The 27,888-nt window shown below is 43.7% G+C and overlaps 1 protein-coding gene across 3 annotated transcripts in view; it reads right to left on the reverse strand.

Annotated features, from left to right (window-relative positions):
- Positions 1-3,597: 3,597 nt before the first annotated feature.
- The window catches only part of TYK2 (tyrosine kinase 2), a 53,458-nt gene continuing 29,167 nt past the window's right edge, over positions 3,598-27,888 (reverse strand). For all 3 annotated transcript variants that reach the window (XM_082205383.1, XM_082205384.1, XM_082205382.1), the window contains exons 8-25: positions 27,294-27,451; positions 27,076-27,193; positions 25,606-25,798; positions 24,070-24,176; positions 23,045-23,221; positions 21,237-21,324; positions 20,698-20,825; positions 19,941-20,076; positions 17,468-17,619; positions 15,422-15,572; positions 14,330-14,427; positions 12,923-13,115; positions 11,558-11,676; positions 10,138-10,310; positions 9,336-9,453; positions 8,126-8,236; positions 4,476-8,035; positions 3,598-4,091 (exon numbers count right to left, since the gene is read on the reverse strand). In XM_082205383.1, coding sequence (XP_082061509.1) covers positions 7,901-8,035; positions 8,126-8,236; positions 9,336-9,453; positions 10,138-10,310; positions 11,558-11,676; positions 12,923-13,115; positions 14,330-14,427; positions 15,422-15,572; positions 17,468-17,619; positions 19,941-20,076; positions 20,698-20,825; positions 21,237-21,324; positions 23,045-23,221; positions 24,070-24,176; positions 25,606-25,798; positions 27,076-27,193; positions 27,294-27,451 — 2,355 coding nt within the window. In that variant the 3' untranslated portion in view covers positions 3,598-4,091; positions 4,476-7,900. The remainder of the gene's footprint in view (positions 4,092-4,475; positions 8,036-8,125; positions 8,237-9,335; positions 9,454-10,137; positions 10,311-11,557; positions 11,677-12,922; positions 13,116-14,329; positions 14,428-15,421; positions 15,573-17,467; positions 17,620-19,940; positions 20,077-20,697; positions 20,826-21,236; positions 21,325-23,044; positions 23,222-24,069; positions 24,177-25,605; positions 25,799-27,075; positions 27,194-27,293; positions 27,452-27,888) is intronic.

Consider the following 27,888-nt stretch of genomic DNA (forward strand, 5'->3'; position numbering starts at 1 on the left):
GCTTTCTGTTATTCCTTTCTTTATCCAGCACCATTTACTTTTATAAGAATAAAATTAGGAATTTGAAGTCTTCCAAGAGGAATTGCTCAAGAGAAACAGATAGACCTAAGAAAGCAACTGCTTAAAAATTCAGCCTTTGCTCATTTGCCTTCTTTTGTTCCTGAACTACTTTAATGCTTCACCTTTCTTCCTCTGACACACTGATCACAATTTTTTAGCTTTCCTCCCCCATCCAGGTTTTTCGTTGACTTTTCTGTACCTTTCTGATCCTAGCATTCTTTTTCACATGTCTCCTCTTTATCTTCTTCTTCCACGCCCTTTACTGTTCTTTATTTTCTTCACTGCCACCCAGTATTTCCTTCCCCCTCATTTTTAGCCGGAAACCGGAAAAGAACTGAGACAATGTTTCCTCCTCTCCCTTCACATTAAAGTTAGCTCCTAAATCTTGCAAGAATAATAAACTTGAGCATCATTGTAGAATGCAGATTTACCCAGTCTGTCTGAAAACTCTTTATGTATATATTTTTCAAAAGTTACACAAGGAAGCTGTGGAATCGGCATTCCATGTTAATGGCATCTTTCAGTATGCAAAGATCAAGGGCAGCAGTCCCAAAAGTAAATACAGTGGTACCTTGGGTTAAGAACTTAATTCGTCCCAGGGGTCCTTTCTTAACCTGAAACTGTTCTTTTTTAAAAAAATAATATTTATTAATTTTCCAACAAATTAAGCACAACACTACAAAAAGCCATAAAAAACCATACAATACAATACATAATAAAAAACAAACAAACATAATAAAAGAAACAAAGACAAAACAGAACAAAACAAAAACCATTTAAAATTTCAATTTCAGCATCTTATCTTTCTTTCCCTTATTTCCTCGACCTCCTCACACCTCCCTTTTTGTATTCCACTTCTGTTAATTGTTTCAGCAATTCCTTTCCATCTTCCTCTGTTTTCTATCCTATAATTGTCTTAACGCATTCTAACCATATTTTTCCCTTTAAAGCTTAATTAATCTATTTACACTTAATTCCAATTCCTATCCATCTTCCCCTGTTTTCTATCCTATAATTATCTTAATACATTTTAACCTTATTTTCCTTTAATACTCTATTAATCTATTTATACTTAATTCCTTATAACATTTCTACTGAAGCCATATAACTTCATTCCAACGTTCTTCTAACATTCATTAATTTTACAATATTTCTATAAATAATCTTTAAACTTTTCCCAGTCTTCTTCCACCGACTCTTCTCCCTGGTCTCAGATCTTGCCAGTCTTTTCCGCCAATTCTATCTAGTCCATCAACTTCATCTGCCATTATCCAACACTTCTGTACTTCCAGGAGACAACCATTCTCTCAGCCAGCAAAGAGCAGATGATTCACAACAAAGTTTAAGGGTCTGCCAGGGCAGGTCCACCTCCTTCTTTAGCATCCGTCAATATCTTAAGTTTTACACAAGGCTTCCTGCCCTGCCAAACAACTCCAAAAACATCCCTCTGCCACCTCCTGATACAATCCATCCCATCCAAAACTTGCACTGTTTGAAACGAAAGCAACATCCCCGGCATCCTGGCATCCCTCATCCCCACCACAACAACTCGGCCCAACAATAGCAACTTCAGATTTGTCCATATTTCCCAATCCCCCTTCTCTTCAATCCAACGTCCTTCACAGTTACCCTTAAATAAATTCACATTTTTTGTGGTCATACTGGCCCCCAAAAGCCTCTCTTTCTCAACCAATGTAAGTCCAGTCTCCTCCTGAAGCTCTGTCAAGCTTTCCTTTCCCAATTCAGGTAGGGCTCTGGTCCTCAAATTCTTCTGTTTTCGTTTAAGTTCCATCATAACAGATGTCACATCGAATTGCCTTTGAATGGATGGGGCTCTTTCACACTCCAATTGTATTATTTTACATTCAGCAGCAAGGGTTTTCTCCCTGACTTCATCCGCAGTTTGCCGTGTCGACGTAAATTCCTGTATCGATCTCTGAATGGTTTCTGTGTTAGTGTTCACCTTTTGTCCCAGATTGTCTATTTTCCTGTGAAGCTGTTCCAACAAATCGTTTATTTTCACTAAAGCGACCACTAAGGCCTCTTCTGTCGACATTTCACCTGTTTTTTTCCTTTCCATTTACCATAACACTTGAGAAATTCAAGGTCAATCTCAGAGTCTCACAGTTCTTATCTTGCAGCTGGAAGTCCCCCTAGCCCAGCTCTTATAAAGTAACCAATTTCAGAGATTTCCACTAGAGGGAAACAATGTCTCCTTTAAACACAACTCATACAGTCCAAAGTTAATTTCAGATTTCAGATACTTTTTACTCCTTTTTAGAAGCAGCCGGAGACAATAGAAACAATGTATTTCTCTTCCTTTGCTAGCTGTCAAGGAATGTTCTAAATGCTGTCAATGAACATTCTTAAACGTCAGTCCTACTGGCAGCCCGTTTCCAGGGTCAGAGCGGCTTTATTTTAACTCCTTTCACTCTCTCCTGCAGGCATACTCAGTCCACAACTTCCCCCCCTCTTCTCCTGCCTCCAAGGGGGGTTTTGTGCTCTTTACCGATGGAAATTTAGGCTTTTACAAAAGGCTTTCCAAGACTTCAGCCTACAGCCTCCTTGCCTCAGTCTGTTTATAAGCAGGGAAGGCGGACTTCCTGTTTTGAACCTCCCCGTTTCGATGCCAAATTAAACTTTTAAAATCCGATTCTCCCGTCTCAGCTCTACTCACGGGTAATTACTTTAGAGTCAAATTGTCCACAGGAAAAAGTCAATGCTCTCCGGCAATAGCTATGCGGCTTCGCTCCGTGGAAGAAGCAGACGATTCGAAGCACCGCGCCGCTCACCCCACGTCGCTCCGGATCCCCGAAACCAGGTTTCCCCGCGAGTAGGGGAGGCGCAAAAGGTGCCCGCCGAATCCCACGTTCACAGGCTTCTCCCGCCTGTGATTTTTACGGGTCTCCGCCTTCGCCGCGGCTGTACAGACCCAAATTCCCACGGGGCAAGTTCCTCCCGATCAGAGGAACTCCGCCATTGCCGGAGGCACCAACCCGGAAGTAACCCGAAACAGTTCTTAATCTGAGGCGCGCTTTCACTAATAGGGCCTCCTGTTGCTGCGCGATTTCCGTTCTTATCCTGGGGCAAAGTTCTTAACCTGGAGCAACCACTTTCTGGTTAGTGGAGTTTGTAACCCGAAGCATCTGTAACCTGAAGCGTCTGTAACCCAAGGTACCACTGTACTAGGCTTCTTAGGGAGGCTAAGATAGTTGTCAAGGGTACATAAACAAAAGGAGTATTGTGGCGCTGTAAAAACTAATGGATTTATCATGGCATAAGATTTTGTAGACTAGAATCTACTTCATTTAGTGAAGTGGACTCTAGTCCTTGAGAATTTATGCACAATAAAAGTGCTAGTTTTTAAGGTGCCACAAGACTGTTTATTATTAATGGATTGTGCTGTAAACAATAAGCACAACCTGTTGAAATGTGTGGTTTCGACACCACACTTTGAATATACTCTAGGATTGCCGTTTTCTAGTAATGGTAATTTTCATAAAAGCAGCCTACAGTAATCAATACTCCACTGAGCCATTAAAAGTTACATGGTGTTTATTTGAATAAAATTTAAAGGACATCACCAGGATCTTGTTACATGTGGTTGGTGATTCTAGCTGCTGCTAGAGTAGTACAGAATACATTCACATTAGAGCAGGGTTTCCAGTAGAGAGCTCTCAATCTCTCTCCTTCTACGCACACACCAACATCCACACCCGTTTTGGATGCGTAAAAAGTGGGGAGGAGAGGGGAGTTAAAACCTGCCCAGGCTTCTGTGGAGGGAGAAGTCCTTGCCTCAAATCAAGTGCAGTTTCAGATGCAAAGTTTTCCAGCTTAGCATTGTAGGCCAAAGACAATTTGCCAGCCAAAACAGGTGGGTGGACTGCCACTAATAACATGTACCGGGGGACAGAAGACAAGTTTTGAAAAACAACCATTTAAGTTTATAGACAGTTTTGTATGCAATTATAAAATAAAAAATAGAGTTTAACACCAAATGTCTCTGCCTTTTCTATCAAGTACAGTGGTGCCTCGCAAGACGAAAAGAATCCGTTCCGCGAGTCTCTTCGTCTTGCGGTTTTTTCGTCTTGCGAAGCAAGCCCATTAGCGGATTAGCACTATTAGCGGATTAGCGGATCAGCTATTAAGCGGCTTAGCGGATCAGCTGATAAGAGGCTTAGCGGATCAGCTGTTAAGCGGCTTAGCGGATCAGCTGATAAGAGGCTTAGCGGCTTGGGGAAAAGGGGGGGGAGGAAAAAAAACCTGCAGGAACTCGCAAGACATTTTTGTCTTGCGAAGCAAGCCCATAGGAAATTCGTTTTGCAAAGCACCTCCAAAACAGAAAACCCTTTCGTCTAGCGGGTTTTCCATCTTGCGAGGCATTCGTCTTGCGGGGCACCACTGTAGTCCCATACACCTGAGGAGTAATAAAGAATAACAGAGTTGGAAGGTGCCCCAAGGGTCATCTAGTCCAACCCCCTGCAATGCAGGAATCTCACCTAAAGCATCCATGACAGATGGCCATCCAGCCTTTGCTTAAAAGCCCCCAAGGAAGGGGAGTCCATAACCTCTTGAGGGAGACTGGCTACCAAATCTCCTCTCCGTCTCCTTTTTTCTAGGCTAAACATATCCAGTTCCTTCAACCACTCTTCATAAGGCTTGGGTTTTTTGCTGCTACATCACACTGTTGACTCATGTTAACCCTGTAGTCCACTAAGATCCCTAGATACTTTTCACATGTACTGCTAACAAGCCAGGTCTCCTCCATCTTATATTTGTGCATTTGGTTGTTCCTGCGTAAGTGTAGAACCTTACATTTGTTCCAACTGAAATTCATTTTGTAAGCTTGGGCCCAGTTCTCCAATCTGTTAAGGTCGTTTTGAATTCTGATTCTGTCTTCTGCGGCATTAGCTATCCCTCTCAGTTGGCTGTCATCTGCAAATTTGATGAGCATCCCCTCAATTCCTTAATCCAAGTCATTTGTAAAGACGTTGAACAACAAAGGACTCAGGACGGCACCCTGCGGCACCCCACTGGTCACTTTTTCCGAGGATGTTGAGGAACCATGTTGGGTTCGGTCAGTCAACCAGCTACAAATCCACCTGTTACTTCACTCAACCTACATTTTACAAGCTTTGTAACATCACAGTCAAATGGATAACCGCCACCTCTTCATGCTACAAACACTTTAAAGGATATGGAGGGATACCATTCAATAAAAAACAAATATAAGGCTGTGATCCTATACACATTTGTTTTTAAATAACTCTTTTGAGTTCAGCAGGCCTTACTTCCCTTGGCCATCAAGAATTAGTTTCACAATTTTTTAGAGATTGACTCAGGTCTGCCAGGAGTGAGAGACAACAGAAATTAAATGTTTCTTACATTCCTTCTAGGAGACAATGATAAGAACATTTGACCAGTCCCACCTATACCTACCCCCCCAACTGTGCCCCAGTTGGAGTATCTGAAGTATTCTGGCATGTGCGGCGTGTTAGGGTAGGGGTACCACCTCTGGTGGGAGACACCTCATGCTCCTTCTGGGGTAGTTTGTTCAGCCTGTACTCAACTCCTAGGATAGCCTTTCTCAACCTGTGGGTCCCCAGATGTTGTTGAACTACAACTCCCATGTTGTTGAACTACAACTCCCATCACCCCTAGCTAGCAAGGCCAGAGCTCAGGGATGATGGGACTTGTAGTCCAACAATATCTGGGGACCCACAGGTTGAGAACTGCTGTCCTAGGACCTGCAGCATGCAACAGTTGCCACACCCCAGGAAATGGCTTTAACTGGCTGGCTAAACCAGGTGAGGGTAACTGATGGGTCTCAACCCCTGATGAGTTAGGGACTTCCCCTGCATGTGAAGACAGGCTACAGCGGATTGAGTGGACAACACCAATAATGGGCCCACGTGTCAAGAAAGCAGTTTCTGTATGTGCTGTAGAGGGAAATGAGGGGGCAGGTGGGGCTCACCAACCTAGGAAGGTAGCCCATCTAGGAGGAGGACTGATCCTAAACCTCTGCTGCCTTGTGGGATATCTTCGGAAGAAGGCCAAGGAGTAAACCCTACACAAATCCAGAGTGGAGTCCCTAAGATGGTTGGATGGCACCCTGTAAGCCTCCTTCCAGCAACTCCTGCAGCCAAGCTGGGGCCGCCAATCATATTGCTCTGCTTTCTTTTGGATCACATCAGTGAGGCTGAGAAAGGGCCTTGTCATCTGTCCAGGCTTGCATCCCAGGGAGGGCACTTTGGTGCTTGACACACTTGACTTCACCTCCAGAGGTGCACTCCATTATCTCTCAAGTAAGATGGATGCCAACAACAGAAATTTGGGCCTCAAGCTAGAGAAATGTCAGAAAGCTATGCTCTCATGTGTAGGTGGCAGCTAGTTTTCATCATAGCTCAGTCCATAAAGAATGAGACTTGTAATCTCAGGGTTGTGAGTTCAAGTCCCACATTGGGCAAAGGATTCATGCATTATGGGGGCTTGGACTAGATGACTCTCATGGCCTCTTCCAACTCTACGATTCTATGATAGACTAAGAATGTGGGCTTGCTAGCAGAGACCACTGCGACGTTGCTACATAAGCATGTTTTTTTGGGCAGCAGCAACCAAGTTAGTGGCCAAAACACATTTCTCTTCTTCAATTTCCATACAATTTAAGGCCTGAAGCTTCCTTTCTGCCCCCCTCCCACTTCAAATTCACATTTTCTGACTGACAACATCAGTGGATGGGTGTGCGTGAAGAGGGTTGTAGTTGGTTCTAAACCAACAATAATGAGAATGCGTCTTGGTACAACAGAAAAGTCAGGCTTGTTTATATCCTGGATGGTAGCCTCTGAGGAAGTTCAAAGAACAAGTGAGGAACCTACTGCATTAGTTAAGTTCTCACTGGGGGCGGGGAGCCATATTTCTGGACAACAACCTTTTCTTTATTTGGAAGCAAGTAAGGATAGCTCTTTGGGAGCAATCCTTTATATACGCAAATACAATGACTTGTGTATGATAAAGACATTCACCTCTCCAGTATCCAATCAGCTGAGACCATATCTGGCTCCACATTGGACTTATAAAGGGTAGAGGGCCTTCTCCAAATTGAAAATACAAATATATTATAGGAAGAGGGGTGGAGGTGGTATTTAAAAGCTCCTGCAGTTCTGAAACACCTAGAAATCAGGTGAAGGGGGGGGGGAAGGTAGTTTATATATCTTTGGGAGTCCAAAGCATTTACTTTGAAAAGAAAGGCCAAAGGCAAGTCTCAGAAAAAGCACATTTCCTTCAAAAGTTTTTGCAAGGAACATGAAAGGGCCAGATACTTCGCCTCTGTTCCATAAGCAACTGCAGCACTTAACTTATTGGTCCAAGACGGTTATTTTCTATAGCAAGCTGGAGCGCTGCGCTTGAATCGCTTAGGCCTCCTTCCCATTCTCTCTCTGCATCAGACCAACAGGCCCAGCAGTCTGTTAAAAAGACTGTGAGGAAGTCAACTGATTCACTCACTTTCCTGCACCTGTGACCTCACACACTCAGACCAGGTATCGTGGCTTTCCAGGCACAGGCTGGGTACAGCAATTTACACTGCTTCATAAATAGCCTCTGCCTTTGTTCAGGGCAGAGAAACTTCACATTCATTACATCACATTTGGCGAGATCAAAAGGCAGAAATGTTATGCGCTGGTTCTGGATACCAAAACAGCAGAAGTCGGAGTTTCAAGGTGTGCCAGTAGTCTGAAGCAGCTTCCATGGCACTGCGGCTTTCCAGGCACAAAAAAGACAGAACTGAGACACCGAGTGCAGAGAAGAGTGTGGTCTTTGGCCGAGAATCTCTGCATCCTGCTCAACAGACGCTGAAAACGGAGGGGGCTTGGGCCCTGTACTTTTCATGGAAGGCTTTGAGGATAGGCACAAGGTTTGTGAAGGCCGGGCGGAATGAAGCTTCTGATTCCCAACAGTTTTTCATTAGACGGTAAATCTGTAGAAAATGGCAAAGGTTTAGAACAGCACACAGAATAAAAAGAGAAAAAAACAGTAAGAGAAGAAAGAAAGGGAGAACCAGACTCGCCTCACAAGGACAGTCCTTTGGGCTGGGCAGCCTTTTCCCTCTATCCAGTAGCTCTATAAGCCTCAGTACTGTCATTTGTCCCTGAGTTGCTCCAATCATCTCAATGAATTTCTAAGACAACAGGGAGAAATATGTTATTGAGCACTTTGAGAAAGAGACAGCGAGATGCCATTGAGATACATACACATACCACACATGGTCAGCTCTACCAATGGGTGGACCAGCCAGCTGCTTGATAAGAGCATGAGACTCTCTCCCATGATCTATGATTTTTGATGACCACTGTGGTTGTGGTCATCTAGAATCACAGAATTGTAGAGTTGGAAGGGACCCACAGGGTCATCTAGAACAAACTCCCTGCCATGCAAGAATCTAAGCTAAAGCATCCATGACTAATGGCCATCCAACCTCTGCTTAAAAATCTCCAAGGAAGAAGGCAACATAGCATCCTCCATCAGTGCCTGGGGCTGGGGTGTGGAGGATGAACAAAACCCACTGTGCCAACCCAGCCCTCACCGCCAATGCCACCAGTTGGGTGCAGGGAACGGGTCTGAAGGAATGTGAGACAGGAGTTGCTGGTGCAGGTGGGCTGTGTACCACACACTGACGAGCTTCGCAGAGCTCTGTTTATTAGCAAGCATATGCAAAATCCACCGGACACATTCAAGACTTTGCCCTTTAACTTCTCTAGTCATGTGCTCTCTGGGTGTCGCCCTGTTATTTGCGCAACCTGTTCCACCACGTCATGTTCCCAACAGAGGGGGAAATGAGCAACCCTTTTGCAGAGGAGGCAAAGGTCAAGGACAGTGCACGGCACATTGCAAAGGAGACAAAAGGTGAAAGATAGGTCATGGCAGCTAGACACGCTGTGGCAGGGTGCCCCGCACCCTTCATCTGCCATCCCTACAGGGGTCTATAACAGACACCCACAGTAAAGTCCAATCAGGAAGCAAACTGAGGTAAGGCAAGTATTGTCAGAACATTACTGTACGCAGGCTCTGTGCCAACTGCAGTTAGCCACGGGGCCAGGGTGGGTCAAAGCACCCTGGATTACTGCACTGAATAGTCTGCATAGTCAGTCTCCTGAAGTGCAGTGATCTAAATGTGTTCCAACACACATTAGATATTTGTAGACTTAAGAGCCCTGCACATTGCTGCACTGCTAAGCAAATGTTTTCACCTCCCTTGTATGCCCAGCAATCAGACTCACCGCTGGGGGGCTTTGACTAGAATCACAGTGTGTTAAGAGTTCATATAAAGTAACTCCAAAGGACCAAACATCAGAAGCACAGTAGAATTTACAGTCCTTCAGGCACTCCACAGCATACCTACAGCACAAGGAAAAACAAGAAAACAGAGCCAATGAACAGCAATTTTTTAAAAATGTAAAACTGCATTGCTGTATCAAATAAAGGTTCATCTAGTCCAGTGACCCATCTTCCAACAGGAACATGTTCAATACTTTTAGAAAAACTCACAACAAGGGAATGAAGATTATCTTTTTATCTCCAGTGGATAGTATTACCTCTTGAACATGCAAGTTCTATTTAGATATGGCTTCCAGCTAGCTAGCTAGGCAGGTATCATGAGCCACTTTGCTGAATCAGGTCATCTATTCCATTTCTCAGTCTCCAGCAGCAGCCAGACATATACCTCTAAAAGCTCACAAAGAGGGCATGTACTTTTGACATTCACTTATCTCCATTCTTCCCTTATTTTGCAGATATGCTTTTGGTGTTCCCGTAGAAGTTGAAGAAGCACACAACTGCTGCCATTTCCTCCAGTGTCAACCATTTCACGGAAAGCTAAACATATTGCAACATTAACCAGGAGAAAGGGTAAAGAAAAAAGACAGCAAATTCTCTTAGAGACTGCCGTTCAAGAGCTTGGGATGTTCATGGGAGTATTCAGAATAACATCTTGCCTCACCTCAGGACTTGATCTTGAGTTACAATGCAGTCAAAACCCCTGTAATGTCTGAGAGCCATGACATTTTATGAACGCTTTCTTACCAAAAAACAGGGCTGTCTCCATCTTCACAGACACGGTAATAATCATGTCCTTCAGGGATAGCTTTGGCAAGACCAAAGTCTCCAATCTTCACTACGTTCTCATTCTCCAAGAGCACATTTCTGGCTGCCAGATCTCTGTGGATGTAGCGTAACGAGTGCAAATAAGCCATTCCCTGCAAAGAGCAAATATGGTTTTATTCCCCACCAGCTTTGCAAGCAAGGAGGACAAACACCCAGGACTAGACTCTGAATCAGAGGCCCGGATTTTGAATTTTAGCCTATGTGCCTGCTAGACCAGGTGAGTGGCCATCTAGTCCAGCATGCTGTTCTCACAGCAGCCAACCAGATGCTTATGGGAAGCCCACAAGCAGCACAAACCCTTTTGCTTGGTGTTCAGAAGCATCTCTGCCTCTGTCAGTGGAGGAAAAACATCTCTTTCAGAGTCAGTACAGTGGTACCTCAGGTTATATACGTGTCAGGTTACAGACTCCGCTAACCCAGAAATTGTGCTTCAGGTTAAGAACTTTGCTTCAGGATGAGAACAGAAATCGTGCTTCGGCAGCACAGCAGCAGCAGGAGGCCCCATTAGCTAAAGTGCTGCTTCAGGTTAAGAACAGTTTCAGGTTAAGAACGCACCTCCGGAACGAATTAAGTACTTAACCCGAGGTACCACTGTAGTCAGTTATCCCCCATGAATTCATCTATCTTCTTTCCTAGCTATCCAGCTTGGAAGCCATCATTATGGCAGCAAAATCCATAGTTTAACTATGTGGTGTGTGAAGTAGTACAGTCATATCTTCGACTTTCGAAAACCAAGGCACAGCTTCTGATTGGCTGCAGGAGCTTCCTGCACTCAATTGGAAGCCGCGTCGGATGTTTGGGTTCCAAAGAACGTTTGCAAACCGGAACACTCACTTCCGGGTTTGCAGCGTCCGGAAATGGACGCAGGGCGTTCGAGAACCAAGGTATGACTGTACTTTCTTTTGCCTGCCTTGAATCTCCCAGCGTTCATTTTCATTAGAGGTCCCTTCTCTCTATCTACTCTCTCTGCACCGTTCATAATTTTATACATTTATATCATGTTAGCTCTTACCCACATTTTCTCTAAACTGAAAAGCCCCAAATATTGTAACCTTTCCTCATAAGGGAGTTGTTCCACAACCTTAATCATTTTGGTTCCCATTCCTCCCCCCCAAACTTTCCCCAGTTCTGTCATATCCTTTTTGAGGCAAGGCAATCAAAACTGTACACATTTCTCTTCCCAGAGCCAAGGAGCAGCCATTTAAACAAACCCCGTAGCCTATTTCAACCACAGGAGTCCATGCCTCTTCTAGAACTCGACCAATAATCCCAAAACAAAGGAATATTCACTGCACCAGCAGCTACATTAACTTTAACACCCCAAACTGATAGACTTTACCTCACAAATCTGCTGGGCGAAGAGGAGAATGTGGGCCAGGCTGACATTGTGCTTGGGGAGATAATCTCTCAGGCTCCCCAAAGGCACATACTCCATGATAAGCTGCACAACCTTTTCCCCTAGAGTTGGGGAGAAAAAAAATCCAACAATGATATTACTCCAAAAGGAAGTGTTTTTACCTTCCCACATTTCATTATCTATAGAAGTCCTGGCATGGAAGGTATCACATATAGGGAAGGAAAACAGCAGGTGGAGACCAATTCAAGGCCGCAATGTGTAAACATGGTTGGACTGGGATTTTTTTTTAAAAAAAAAAAGTTTATAAGTTGGATAAACAAATAAGTTGGATAAACAGAGATCGTAAGAATAATAAATGATACAACTAAATAGACCAAGGCTTCTCACGTCATTTGTTTATCACAAAACTAGCATAATAAATTTGCAGTAATATCAGTAACATACGGTTCATTATTAGTGGACAATGCTAAATTCTTGGTCCATGAATTGGTTTAAATAACAAAGACAATAACAAAGAGGAAACAGGAAAGAATAGAGTTAATGAATAACATTCGACATCACACAGACAAATGCCTAATCAGGAGCCCTTGTGGTTGTGCTTCAATTAATAATAATAATAATAATAATAATTTATTATTTGTACTCTGCCCATCTGGCTGGGTTTCCCCAGCCACTCTGGGCGGCTTCCAACAGAATATTAAAATACAATAGTCTATTAAACATTGAAAGCTTCCCTAAACAGGGCTGCCTTCAGATGTCTTCTAAAAGTCTGGTAGTTGTTCTCTTTGACATCTGGTGGGAGGGCGTTCCACAGGGCGGGCGCCACTACCGAGAAGGCCCTCCTGCCTGGTTCCCTGTAACTTGGCTTCTCGCAGCGAAGTTTGAGTAATAGTCATTTTTCCTCTTATGCTATCAGTGGATGAATATAAAGTATTAGAATACTGATGACTGCGGGAGGGGGTTCAAAGTGAGCTAATTTATGTTTCAATTTAGATCTATGCTCTATGCCTGAAGGGCCATACTTCAGCCATAGAGCATCTGCTCTGCATGCAAAAGGTCCCAGGTTCAGTCCCTGGCATCTCCAGGTAGGGCTTGTAGAGATTCCTGCCTGAAACCATGGAGAGTTGCTGCCAGTCAGTGTAGGTAACAATGAGCTAGATGGACCTGATTGAGTATAAGGCAGCTTCCTATGTACCTATGGAAGTTCTCAGGGTAACTGTGAGAAAGGAATGTGGTAGATGAAAGCACGATCCCATTTGTCATCTCCTGCCTCTCTTCCCCTGCCCACAAGGCACTCCTATCAACTGCCATCCAGCCCTCGAGGTGCCAACTCAGTAGATGCCATACCCTGCTCACTGCAGCAGCCCTTGTATTTAACAATGTTCTCATGGTAGAGGGTCTTCAAGATGTCAATTTCTTTCTTCCAGCTTGTCAGCAGCTGCTGGCTGCAGCCTGATTTCAATGACTTCACAGCTACCATCTCACCAGTACCATCATTGGTGGGATCATAGCAGTATAAGCTCACTTTGCCAAAGTGACCCTAGTAGAAAAAGAGGGGGGAAACAAACAAGCCAAGAATGAGATATTTCAAAAGGCAAATCATTCTAGCTGCTATCCTGTTAGAGTCTTCACTGCACCTGACTGGCATACATCACTTTTTCCAGAAGGTTGACTAATAACACTCTCAGGTAGAACAGTATCTTGCCACAAACCAGTGCAGGGATTAATCTGACAACAAGATCCACCTTTGCCCAGTATTCCTATCAAGCTCTGCTGACAGAGAGATGGGAAGGCCGGGGGGGGCGACGGAAAAATTGGGGGGGAGCAGGTTTCCCCCCGTTTTTTCCCCAAACAACAACAAAAAAAGGCTTTGGGGAAAAACAGGGGGGGGAATGGTCCCCCCCCATTTTTCTGGTTTTTTTTCCAGGCCTTCCCATCTCTATGCTGACATAACACAAATACTGTATTGGCCTGAATATAAGCCACACCTTTTTTCCAATTTCCAGCCATGAAAAGTTGGAAGTGCGGCTTAAATTTCCCTTTAATTTTAAAGGTTTGGCTTATATTTGAGTGCAGCTTATATTCAGGCCAATACGGTACTGAATTTCAGAAACCAATCTGAACCTTTCAATATTTCCTAAGGATCCCACTACGTAACAAGAATGGCTTCTGGAGTCACCCCCGTGCCAGCAGTCCTACCTTTCAGAAGCTGGTTGTTTTGACTATATGCAATTTGGTTTAATGTGTAATCCCCCAGAAAGTAACAGCCACACAATTTGTGAGTCTACTGAATTCTACATTTTCCTTGCGAAAAGGTTATCTCAAAGTGTGTTGGAAATCAACATTTTTTGCAACATTTTTTGTCTTTAGATTTTTTTCTACAACTGAAATGGATCTTTCATTTTATTTTATATATATATAAAATATATATTTCCTTAGTTTACAAAAATACGTGCATTGTATTATTATTCTATGTATGTATTATTGTACATGTATGTATTATTATTATTATTATTATTATTTATTGAATTTATATACCGCTCTATAACCAGAGGTCTCACATACAACCCTATGTCAGAGAGGAGGCTTTGTGTTAACTTTTCCCTGACGACTAGTTTTGTTTGCAAAGATCTATTTCTTGAAGGCTGGAGAAGATCCACCACAAAGGGCATTGTTCATCTGTTTCAGCTCTTACTTGGTGAGAACTGAAGTAAAGAAATTAGTGATGATGCTTCACTAACAAAGGTGAATTACCTCACCCAGATCTCGAATCTTCTTCAGATAGCGCTTCTGAAAGACAGTAGGGTCAGGTACAGGGAATTCAGTGTACACAGAGCTGATGTCAAGGAGGTCTGAAAAAATAAGAGGAAGGAGCTGAAAAACACCAGGCAAGATGTACACTGACCAGTGGAAGGAAACAAATGCACTGGATCATCTTAGATATATTTGAGCAGAGCTAGATTTTGGTTCTGTCTTAATTTTTTTGTTCCCCATTTAAGCAAACCATCAACTTCCTAGGTTATCTTTGCCCTGGTTCACACATTATAATAAGCCAAGCCAAGCCAAACCAAACCAAACCATGGCTTGTACCTATGGGCAACCAGAGTGATTAAAGCCACTTTGCTCTGCCTGTCTCTCTGCTGCTGTGCTGAGCCAAGCCGTAGTTTAGCTTAATGCGTCATCCAGACCATGAGCCATAAACTGCAGGACAAACATTACAGCGCATGGTTAGTCTGGAGAGAACTAAATTACGAGCCCAGGTTTGGATAACACACAATGCGAAGCAATAGCTTAGCTCAGAACAGCACCAAAATGACTTGGGAGGAGCAAAATGTCTGCAGTCTGCTGTCCTGTAACCCATAGACATAGCTGTCAATGTTTCCCTTTTTTAAGGGAAATTCCCTTATTCCGAATAGGATTCCTCACAAGAAAAGTGAAAAGTTGACAGCTATGCCCATAGAGCCATGGTGTGCCTTTGCATGAGAAGAGACCATTGTATGGTGCAGTCACCATGATTTTGCACTCCATTTAACTTTTACATTTTCTTTTCTTGAGTTTTACATCTTGCTCCAAATTCAGTATTTTATTCTGTAGTTTGTGTTAATAAAGTTTTACACTTTAATTAGCACAGTCCCAGTCTTCACTGGTATTCCAATTGAATCAACTGTGATGAGGCCACAAACAAAGGGATTGTTTGTTCTTCTCACACATTAACTGGCCCAGTTTGCAGACAACCCCTTCTATGGCACTGTGAGACTCCCAGGGAGAGGGGTGGGGTAAGGACACACTATATCAGATGTCTGAAAGCTGCTCTTTCAGCACCCTAGAGCCCTCTGGAATCCTTACTATGTGGCTGCAGTTGTGTAAGGTCTCGTAAGATGGTCCGAAAGGAAGGCCGTTCCCCAGGAGCATAGTTCAGGCACTGGCTGATTAAGGTAGCAAGTTCTTTGAAAGATGGTTCTGGAAGGCGATGTTTCTTCTCATAAAAACGTTCTTTCTGCAAAAAGGAGCACATTTATGAATTAAAGGAGTCTGTTGCAAAGCAACACCAGGCTTACAAGTTGAAAATGGTTGCATTTCTGGGCCATACAGATATGTCTAAATTGGGACATGTGAACCTAAGGCTCAAAAGAGCATAGCTGCGTTCCATTAACTTGTTTGCTTTTTTCCAATACTTTATTTACACTTACGTGTCATATAAATAAACAATAAATAAAACGAACATATAATACCAAACCAGAAAAAATACAAAGCAAAAAACCCTCACATAAATACAATCATGATAACAAAAACTACAGACAAGAATATAGGCGCTATATTCGCCTACGAAAAAGAAAAACAATTAACTTGCTTTCTATGGCCATGAAAATTGCTATAAGCACACTAGTCCTCCATAAGTTTCCATTATTCTGGTTCCTGACCAACCCCCCCTCCCCCGAGCATGTTATGGAAAATAATAATAAAAAGCCACACAACTCCCAACTAAATTTACAACCACAAAACAAAATGTAAATTCAGCAATTTTAGACTTCTCTACCCAATATTACTTAGCATTTATGCAATCCTATAACCACTTAACTTGAGAGTACCATTAAATGGGACTAATCTCTGAGCATACATGCACAGGACTGCACAATTAAGAGTGTTATTTGTATGTAAAGCACTTTAATCCTCACAGCAATCTTGTACGGTATTACTATCGCCCTACTGCTGATTAGGATGGAAGAATAGCAGCTTGCCTCAAGCCACTTGGCAAGTTCACTGCTGGGGAACTTCTTAGCTCACAGCTCAGCTATGGGCTAAATAATTCAGTGTGTGCGCTTTGCTCACAGAAAATGCTTTGCTTTTGGGTGTAGAAATCAAGATCTCCCCCCAAGTTACTGTACTTTTCCATGTATTAGACAAGGGTTATTTACTCCAAAATAAAGCAAAAAATGGGGTGGGGGGTCATCTTATACATGGGTAGTCCTGAGGGGTGAGGGCCATTGGTTGCATCCGCGAGCAGGATCTAGCGATTGGCTGGGTGAATGGTGTCTGCTGCAAGGGCTGCTTTGTATTGGCTGCTGCTTTGTCAAATGGGTGGGTTATTAGCGGATGTGGCAAGGGCTGCTTTTGATTGGCTGCCGCTTTGGCAATTTGGCTTTCGTTGCTTGCGATTGTTAGCGTCTGCCAGTTGGGTGAGTGATATTCGGTTCGGCAGGACTCAGGTCAATTCTCCCCCCAAAAATCTGAACAACTCTGGGCAATCCTCCACAAAAACACTGAACAACTCTGTCCCATCTCCCCATTTTCTTAAATTTGAGCCCCCCCCAAATGTCTTATACATGGGGGTGTCTTATAGACAGAAAAGTACGGTATGCACCTGTAAGCTAGGCAAGCCAAACGCAACAAAAAACTGGCACAACCTTCCTAAGGAAGAGTTACTGCTCAGATCCTGCCCAGTAGATACATCCCAGAATTTGATGATGCTCTGGAATAGGTTAGCTACTCTCTGCAGGTACCCTGTTCCAAGTCCTGTGGGCAAGACAGAGTAGGTCCTACTGTTTCAAAGGGTACTTGGAAAAACATTGTTCTCAAACAATATTTGATGTGTTTCGACTCATTTTTTTGCCAATTAAATAACAGATAGATAAGTGATAGGTAAGAGAAGTGAAATTAGGGGGGGGCAGTTAAAAAGATAATGAAGAAGTAAGGAGCCGCAATGAGGTGGAGGGAAGTCACATGCGAAGTAGTATTGATTTATTTTGGTTTACACTTGTGTATAAGATAACGTATTTTGAAGAACGAAAGGAGTATGTATACAAATAATCAATGTAAAAGTTCAATAAAGAATATTTAAAAAGACAGAGGACGTCCTAAAGGAGCAAAAAAGAGAGCAGAGGCAGATGCTACCTCAGAGGGCGTACGTTCTTTCAGTGGCACATCCGCATCAAAGCATATCTCCAGCAGTGTGGTACCAAAGCTCCACTTGTCAGCTGCTGTACTGAGGTTGTTTAGGTCTTTGACACACTCCGGAGCAATCCATGGGATCCTGTCAACTCGCTCTTGCAAGGAGGAAAGTCAAGAGTTAGAAAGTGCTCAGTTTGTTCAATTTAAGAGCTTCTCTGTGTGGAGGCTGCCAGGAGTTTCAGGAACAAGGTATAGAAGGGAGTTGGCGGTTAATAGCTAGCAGCTGGCGGCCTGCCCAGGATGCTTCACAGAACTTGCCCAGGATGTTTCTCATAGCATAGACAAGAAGGTGCTGTTAGAATCTCAGTAAGTTAAAAAGTAGAGAAGTAAAAAAGGAAACATTACTTCCCTGGGTGGCAGTCAATGCTAATTACAGTCCTGTTATCTGCGGAGCTCCGAAGCCTGCTTGCTAAGCCGTCGCCGTAAGTCAAGAGAAATCCCCCAATGGATAACATATAAGTAAATACAAATATAGTGGTACTTCGGTTTTCAAACGTAATCCATTCCGGAGCACTGTTCGATTTCCAAAACATTTGAAAACTGAGGCACAAAGGGCTGACTGCAAATTCAACTGGAAAAATTGAAAAGCACACAGCGGGAGCCATTCGACTTCCGAGGCGTGTTCAAAAACGGTAGCAATTACTTCCACATTTTCAGCGTTCGAAAACCGAAACGTTCAGCTTTCGAGACGCTTGAAAACTGAGGTACCACTGTAGCAGGCAATATTTGACATATTTAATACTAGTCCTAGTTTTGCTGAAGGTATGACAGAAAAGTCACTCAGACACTCACCTAGGCAGTGTTCATGTGGATTGCCATAGGATGTAATGCGCAATGTGAACAATCCACATGAAGGCCTGTACATATAGCCACTTGACTCATGGAATTATTTTTCCTCAGAGATGGAGGTGAAAAGTGTGAACTACACTTTCACAAGTATGGGATAAGCACAGTTTTCCCCAATGATCTGTAGCCATTGGTCTGGGAAGAGAGGGGTTGTAGTGCAGCAGCCCTTGTGGACCAAAGGCTGGGGAAGTCTGGGCCAGTGCAGGAAGCCTCTGTCTTAGAGGAATCTGCTCCTTCAGTACAGAGCTATTCTTCTCCACTTAAGAGTCTTAACTGGATGCTTGTTTTGGTTGCTACAAGACACAACTCGGTTACGTACTCTCAGTTCTGACAAAGCCAAGCAAACATCTTTTCTGGAATTTCTCTGGGATGCATTTCCCACCTATTAAAGGGGGCTCGGCAGACTATTACCGTATTGACCCGAATATATGCCGCACCTGAATATAAGTCACACCTTTAAAATTGGAGGGGGGGGAGAAAAAAGGGGGGAAATACCCGAATATAAGCTGCTCCATTCCTCACTGCTCCTGGCTGCATACTTGGGAGGGGGAGCTGCACTACATGGCGGCCTTTCCCCTTCCTCGCTCTCTCCCTTCGCGGCCTAGCGGGGAGGATGGGAAAACTATGCATGAGCCAGGCGCAGCTTTGCCACACTCCTGGAACCGTTTGCCCCATGCTCCTGGCTGCATACTGTGAGGTCGTGAATATAAGCCACACTTTAACTTTTCACGGTCGGAATTTGGGGGGAAAGTGAGGCTTATATTCAGGCCAATACGGTACTTTGGACACTTCAAAGGGAGCACCGATAATATCAAGCTGAAGAAGTTGAATAGACCAATAAATGGAGGGCAGATTCCTCACATATTAGAAACAATGCTGCAAAAAAAAGTGAATCATGCTGCCACTGGCTTTTATGCTGTCTATATTGTTTTTCGACATGTTTGAGTAACACAGTAAGCCTGCAACCTGCACAGGGGTTGTGTTGCAGGGAATTGCACCTAAAGCCAAAATTGTATAGAGTCAAATTCCACTGGGTTCAATGGAAAGTGGGATTCCCAAATTCAACTTTCTCAGAACCCACTTTTTATTTTTTTACTCTTTTTAAAAAATGGCACGAGTAAATCTGAATCAGCACAAGTGAAATGTGTGCAAGTTGTGGGCTTATTGTGTGTCACTGAATGATATACAGTGACTTTGAAGTTCTATAAATGAAACGAGTAAATGGTTAGCAAGAGATGTGGTGTATTACTCGGAAGTGCAGCTGCCCGACACTGGAAGCAGATCACAGGCAGGCAGACATTCCCTTTCTTTAAACAGACACCCACCCACACTTGCACCCACCTACTGCTGAAGAAGCTGGTTTTGGAGATGGGACGCGGAGCTGCTGCCAGAGAATGGTGTCAGGCACAATGCTCACTCACAGCAAACTATACACCATGACCTACCTCCTGCGATATGCAAACAGGGACGCTGAGTCCAAATTAATTCCCTCTGCTCAACTCCAAAACCATGCACCTCCTGTGAAAGCGAATGTGAAAAGGGAAACAGCCCTCTGAAGAGGAGGGTCTACCTTCTTGGGAGAGCACAGCAAAGCTGACTCCTGGGTCACTGAGCTTAATGAAGGGCGTCGAGCCATCTTCCAAACCTTTCCTGGCCAACAGGATGTTCTTGGCACATACGCTGCCATGCATCAGGTTTTTGCCTTCCTGTTTAAATAGATGCAGAAAGGTAGTCTGTGAGAAGCCCTGTCTCTTTAGAATGCCTACTTGCAACTCGGCCGTTGATCCATTGTGCCTCCGTTTCCCCAAGGGGATCGCTAAGCAAAAAGCAGAAAGCTAACTGGTTCAGTAGGCAGCTGGGCCTCCTTGCCAAACCCTAAAAGTTCTTTTAAGCAACTGGTCTACTGTCCATGTCTCTATGCAGTGCTCATCTCGCTTTATTGGCCAAGGGAGCGGGAGTACAGCTTCCAGGTCATGTGGCCAGCATGACTAAGCCGCTTCTGGCAAACCAGAGCAGCGCACGGAAACGCCGTTTACCTTTCTGCTGGAGTGGTACCTATTTATCTACTTGTACTTTGACGTGCTTTCAAACTGCTAGGTCGGCAGGAGCAGGGACCGAGCAACGGGGGCTCACCCCATCGCGGGGATTCGAACTGCCTACCTTCTGATCAGCAAGTCCTAGGCTCTGTGGTTTAACCCACAGCGCCACCCGCGTCCCAGTGTCAGGGGTAAGCCCTGGCAGTTAGCATGGCATAAGGTGGTATACACCTATAGTGAAGATCTGACATTTCCAGAAGGTTGGCTCCAAACCCTTCTAAGGAGACTTACCAAGTAACTCAGGGCACTTGCTAACTGTGCAGCAACAGTGAATTTCCAGCCCACCGTTATCCGCCCTTTGTTTTTCCGCAAGAAGACATCCAGGGGCCCATGCTCAATGTACTCTTCCACCATTATATCTGAAAGCAGGAAAAGGAAGAAATGTGATAATCCCAAAACAATATAGGTTTAGTATTGCTGCTTCTCAGCAGGGGGTAACATATTGGCTGAAGAACATGAATGGAAATGGGAAAGGGCTATTTTGGTTGCTCTCATAGATCTAAGACAACCACAAAAGGAAGATGAACCACAGGCAACTGTCTTCCAAAGTAATCTGTCAAGACATGATTAAACATGGGTAAGTGGGTGACAGTCTGACACTGCTTCCCCAAATACAAAATGAAACACACGGTATTTCTCAAATAATAAAAAACTGCAGGACCGTAAGAATAAAATAGTGAAACATGCAGGGCAGCTGAGAACACAAGACAATTACATCTCAGTGAGCTATACAGGGAGAAGCCACACAACAGAAAGCAGTTAATACTCACTCTCTAAGCCCCTCACACAAACCCCGTGCACAAAAGCCAAGTGGATGTGGGAAACCTGGCTCATCAGACTTGCTGTTTCAAAGAATGCCTGCAGAGGACAGAAGGGAGGCCATCAGATGAGAGCTGTTGTCCAAGGAACGCAACTGGGGCACTTCAATCCTAACACAGGACCAGGATTCCAGCAACTACCAATTGGATTCCCAGCCCAATAACAATTCTGCAGCTCTTGCTATCTTTTCCAGTGTTGTGCAGTTAATTTCTTATCTGCCATCTGCATTTGCCATCAAGACAAATAAACTTCATAAACAAACATTTTCTAAAAAATAAAGCTAGCTAGAGATCTGTTCTGGTTCAAAATGTATCTTGCATTTACTTTTTTATAATCACACTGCTGTAATTATATTTGTTTTAGCAAAAGGAGGTAGCAATTCTGGAAACAAAAGGGGGAAAATGTAACTAAATAATAAAATAAGTAAAATAAAAACTAGTTGCCAGTGCACTGATCATCACATTTGACAAGAACATGTTTTCTCCTAAGAGTTCATTATCTAAATGACTATATAGACAAATTGGAAGATGAACCCATTTGCTCCACTCACCAACCCTCCTGCCATTAACCTGCCATTAACCCCCTATACCCACTCCATACATGTAGACACACTCCATACAAGTAGACAGCTAGGATGCCTATTGGCTCCCCTGCTACAGTTTTAAGATCCCTACTCCCTTTCTCTTTCCAATTTGCTTATTAGAAAGGGATGTATGGGGAGGGGTAGTATCTCTGGTGGGGAACACATTGTGCTCTTTCTGGAGTAGTTTGTCCACCTTTGGTCCCCACCCTACACTCAGTTCTCACCTGTGGCTCCTGGAAGCTGTAAGCATGTGACTGCAGCCACACCCTCGGAACAGCTTTGACGGGCCAGCTAAACCAGGTGAGAGTAGCTTATGGGTTTCAAACCCTTAGTGAGTTAGGAACTTCTCCTGAATGCAAAGACAGGCTCCGGTGGATTGAGCGAACAAGAGCAATGTGGATCTAATGGTCAAAAAGATGACAGATGGGGCTTGTCAACCTGGGAAGGTAGCACATCTAGGAGCAGGAAAACTCTACTGACTTGCAGGACATCTTTGGAAGAAGAATAAACCCTACTCAATGGGACGCGGGTGGTGCTGTGGCTTAAACCACAGAGCCTAGGACTTGCCAATCAGAAGGTCGGCGGTTCGAATCCCTGCCACAGGGTGAGCTGCTGTTGCTCAGTCCCTGTTCCTGCCAACCTAGCAGTTTGAAAGCACATCAAAGCAGATAAATAGGTACCACTCTGGCGGGAAGGTAAACGGCATTTCCATGTGCTGCTCTGGTTTGCCAGAAGCGGCTTAGTCATGCTGGCCACATGACCCGGAAGCTGTACACCAGCTCCCTCGGCCAATATAGCGAGATGAGCACTGTAACCCCAGAGTCGGTCACGACTGGACCTAATGGTCAGAAGTCCCTTTACCTTTACTTTAAACCCTACTCAAATCCAGAGTGGAGTCCCTAAGACAGTTGGATGGGACCTTGTATGGCTCCTTCTGGGAACTCCTGCAAACAAGCTGGTGCCAAACGCACTGCTCTGCTTTCCTTTAGACCACATCAGTGAGGTTGAAAGGGGAGTCTTGTTGTCTGGGCAGCCCAGGACCCCCACACACACCGCCGAGGCTTGCACCTTAGGGAGGTAACTCTGGTGCTACTAATGCAGCGGTTTGATTTCCTCCCCTGCCCAGAGGCATACTCCATTGCCTCTTGAGATGGACAGCTGCCAATAACAACTCACCAGGACAATGTCCCTGTGGCTAGGGTCAAGCACTTTGAGTACTACATGCATCTCACGATTGTTGTTGTTCTGCTCAGTAGAGTAGTATTCCGTCTCATCATCACCATTAGCTGCACCGCATACATGCAGCACTCCATCATAAATGTTGGTGCACGTCCCTTGTCCCAGGTGAGCTCTCTGAAGGAGATTTAAGACATGGATGTGTTATCATCATCATTTTATTTGTATGCCACCTTTCCTGACATTCAGAAGACATCTGAAGGCAGCCCTGTTCAGGGAAGTTTTTAATATGTGACATTTTAGTGTGTTTTTCATCTTTGTTGGAAGCTGCCCAGAGTGGCTGGGGAAACCCAGCCAGATGGGCGGGGTACAAATAATAATAATAATAATAATAATAATAATAATAATAATAATAATAATAATTATTTCCATAGTTAAGAACATGCTCAAGGCAGCTTACAAGATGGAAAGATTTACAAACATAACAAAAGTAGTCATAAATAATAAATATAACACATCAAAATGTACACAACCAAATTGAACAATTTCCGCATTATACGATCTAAAAACAAAGCTACAAAAATAATATCAATAACAGTAATAACAAAAACCCCCACCAACCCACGTCCCAGACCTATAACCCACCATGGTTTCCTGTGAATCTTTCACTCCAACTAGAACTAAAGACAGGATTCATAGCTCTGTTATATAACAGTAAAACCAACTTCTGTCTTCCAGCAATGCTTGTTAGGCGCACAGTGAAGTCAATTTCCACCCCCTGGAAGGCATAAAACTCATACTGGAAGCCATGAGACTAGACACATAAGCAACATCTAAGCAACTTGTCCAATAGGTTCCTAAGCCTTAGTTTGGCATTACATCAAAATTAGCATACTGCATGGTCAGAAGACTTGGGATTAAAGTTCCTTGCACGAAAAGAGAATGTTAGGTCCTTTCCAGGTTGATACACCTTTATAATCCTAATCCTTCATCCCCCACAAATGTCACAAGACAACAGTGCTGACCTGGGTGATCTCATTCTTTCGGATCTGATGGAAGCTCAGCTGCGTCAAGTTCAGAATTTGTCGGGTGCTGTCCTTCACTTTTCGTGTGATCAGCAGGTCTGAGATCTCTGTAGAAGAGAGATTAGTCCCAAAGATCAGATCTACAAAAGCACACTAAAAAAAACAAGAACAGAACAGAACAGAAAAGCAGACCATTTCTAAGAAAGTATTTCACAACTTTGTTCACAAACAGAAACTTGTATATGGGAGGGTATAATAATCAGTAACTGCATGCTGCTACCCAATGAGTTAAGAGGTTTTAATTTACGGAATTCCCTAAGTGAGTTTAATCAGCATTCCTCTCTGAATACAGCTTCTTTCTGTCAACATCTTGTTGCTAAATTAGCACCTCTTTCAAGACACTGGGTGGAATTTAATGTTCCACTGCAGTAGCACTGCAGCCTGCCAGATCCCCCCTCTTTCCCTGCATGCTGTTCTGGGGGGTTCTCCTGGCCCCACCCAGAGCCAATTTCAGAAGGTGGGAAGGGGGAGAGGAAGCCCAAGAGCACAAGCAGAAGCCCTGTGTAACCCTCCTGATGGGATTTCTTAAAGCTCGCCCAAACAGAGTGCCCTGGAAGGGATGGTGCTAAAGTGAAGAACCTGAAAAGCTCAGGTGATTCTTGTTCATGAAATAATAGTTAGTTCACACAACTAACAGAGAGGTTTTACTTCTGGAAAACAACATGGCAAGAAAGAATAGAGGCTATCCTGGATATGTTCTCACACAGTGGCCTGATTCAGACATAAAAACAAGCCTCGGTTTCCTCTCTATACAGAAAATTGTGGTTTATTAAAACCATAGTTAAAAAACCATGGTATTAAACTACAGGTTAATCCTAGTTTGATACCCCAGTTTCTTCACTAGCTATAGTTTGTACAAACCAGAGCTTCCTGTATTTGTGTGAAATGAGAAAATGCAATTAAAACATATCAACATGAAACCCTGACTAGAAGCTTTAGCTATTCTCCCATTAAAGCTGTAGAAGAACACAAGCCCAAGGTTTGTGGCTGCTAGTTCTTTCAATTACAAATGTTGATTTTATACCTAGATCAGGCAAGCAAAGTATATTGGAGGTCCAAGTTTATTCTTAACCTACAGTAAAAAATGCTGATTAGGGATGCTGCTTCCCTTGAGATCCAATAGTACTCTCAGTGTAGATAGTGCTTAATTCTGGTTAAGTACCCAGAAACCACCATGTTAATGTGGCCACATACTTCTGTTTAAAGTCTGGTCTACATTATCCATGACTGTGGTTTTAAAAAGCTGCAACTTCAGTAGTAATTATGCCTTGGACCAATATCTGAATCCCCTGAACTGCTGGATATTCAGCAAAATGCTAAACAATTACAAGGTCTTGTGGTAAGAAAAAGGCCCTATGCTGTGTAGCAGATTCACCTCTTCTCTTTCTATACTATATTCATGTAGCCAGATTATCTTTGGGAGAATATCACTAGGTCACTGTAAAAGGAACAGTATTTACAATTCTTGGCTTATACCTCCTGGCTTTGGGAGAGACCCCCTGCGGAAAATGAAGGTCTCATTTCCAGATCTCAGAGTACAGCCTTTGAGAGCATTCATCAGTTCTTGGACGCTTGGAAACTCTTGCTCCCAGCCTTCTAGCACAAAGGAATTCCCCTTCTTCTGGATTCGGAACTGTCTGTAGCTTGTGGCATCCGGGCTCTGGAAGGACTGTGGCAAACAAGAAGCATGAGAGAGAGTAAGAGCTGGACACTAGCCTACATGCCCAGCCAGCAGCCTTGCTTGAAATATGCAGACCATGGAACACATCTCTCCCCAAATGCCTGTCCCACTCACAGGCATTTCAAACTTTACACACACACACCCCATTTGTCCCTATGATCAGAAGTCAGCAGACCACAGGAGCATGCTTCTTACTCCTTCAATCTTCATGAAAAGCATGAGCACGGCTGTTTCAGACCAAATCACTTTCTACAAGCACAGCTTCCAGCTGCAAAAGCTGCATCTACCTGATTTCTGGGGATCTCTCCCCGCCACCTCAAGCCCCTTGCTATGAACCCACCCCATTCAGCAGGGTCCCTCGACCTTCTGAGGAGCATTTTTGGTAGGCTGCACTGGGGAGGATGCAGTCACAAAAGTCAGCTACACCTGTTACATGTGCTTAACTCTGAATCAAACCCAATCTATTTTTAATGGTTTTCAGTTTGCCTTATATCAAATATAATAATGTACAGATTGCATTATAACAAAGTACTATAATTTGTTAAAAGAACTGCATTAATGATCTTAAGAGTTCATTAAAAGTGCTAACTGAGGTTTGCAAATAACAACTCTGGTGTTTGCCTGCAGTAAATAAGAATGGTTCCCGAGTGGTGAGCCACGGGTATGTTACAGAGTTTCCCAACAACAACCTCCAAACTTTTTTGGAAACAAGTGACTAACATATTTATATTGTGGGAAACTAGAGTCAGCAATCTTAGTTGACTTATCAATGCAACCATAAAGCGAAATCTGTTAATCAATGCAGACTTCACACAAAACCAATCTGAGCAACCATGGCTTACAGCTGCTTATCAGCTTTCATTTTTCATCTGCTCAATTCCACTTTATGGACATACAGCAGACACAAGAACCTCAGGTCCTGTTTCCCCAGTGGCTTTCCACTATCTTTATTTCTTTGCATGAAATTGGTTGGACAATATACTGCCAGTAGCCTAGCACAGATTGATCACCCTGCTCAGAATCAAGGGCTACGTACTCATACTTGGAAAAGGCTCATTCACAAAGCGTCAAGGACAAGGGCTGTATTCAACAAAATAAATGTGTAAGTGAAACAACTTCCTTGCCTGCTCTGTATCCAGATCTGCTCTTGAGGGTTGAGAGAAAACTCAGAAACTATTTAAGGGGTGCACAGGGGTTGGGGGGGGAGTTGCTTGACACAACCCTATAGAATTAGAACAGGCCACAACCACTCCCACAAATCTCACCTGGCCTTTCCTCAATACCGACAAGATCAATCTATTATAATCAAGGACGCTCCAGCGAAGGACGTACAGGCCATCCTCCTGTTCTTCTCGCTTCAGTTTAGCCATAATAAATTCTTCACTAGGAAAAGAAAACATTTTAGACATGGCCTGTGGAGACCTCTGTCCCAAACCAAGTTTTGGGAAGAAAATGTTGAATGGCTTAAGCAGAGATCACTTACTGCATGGGTCCGTGGATACCATTCTGAATGCTCATTACCAACCGTGGCGGGGCTACTTCATGGCACAGGTAATGGTTAGAGTCAGCTGTCAATCTGAAATAACCATCCACCAGTGAAATCAAGGAGAGGGCAGCTTCGTAGGATGAAAGAGTCAGATCCTAGATAGAAATTTTTTTGAAAGCACAGTCGTTAAGCATTAGTCCTGGGCCACAATGCTGGGCTGAAGGCCCTTGGGAAGCTACAGTGCTTTAAGCCAGTGTTTTCCAGGCTGTTTTTTCCATGTACCACCTGAAAATTGCTGATGGTCTTGAAAGACCACTTAATGATTTTACTGCCTGCTGTAGCAATAGCAATGTGCTGTGCTGGATGCTGGATGGCTTTTAAATTTTATTTCTATTTTCTTTTCCTCTTATAAATTGCATTCCATAGAATGCACTGACTGGCAAGCAACTCTCTAGGTTGTCAGACAAGTGTCTCCACCAATCCTTCCTGGAGTTGCTGGACACTGAACCTGGGACCTTCTACATTCAAAGAAGGTGCTCTACAACTGAACAGAGCTAATCAACCTACCCAGCTGAACTTGTTGTTTCTAAAA

Source organism: Podarcis vaucheri (genome assembly GCF_965113315.1).
Source record: "Podarcis vaucheri genome assembly, chromosome: 17".
NCBI lineage: Eukaryota > Metazoa > Chordata > Lepidosauria > Squamata > Lacertidae > Podarcis > Podarcis vaucheri.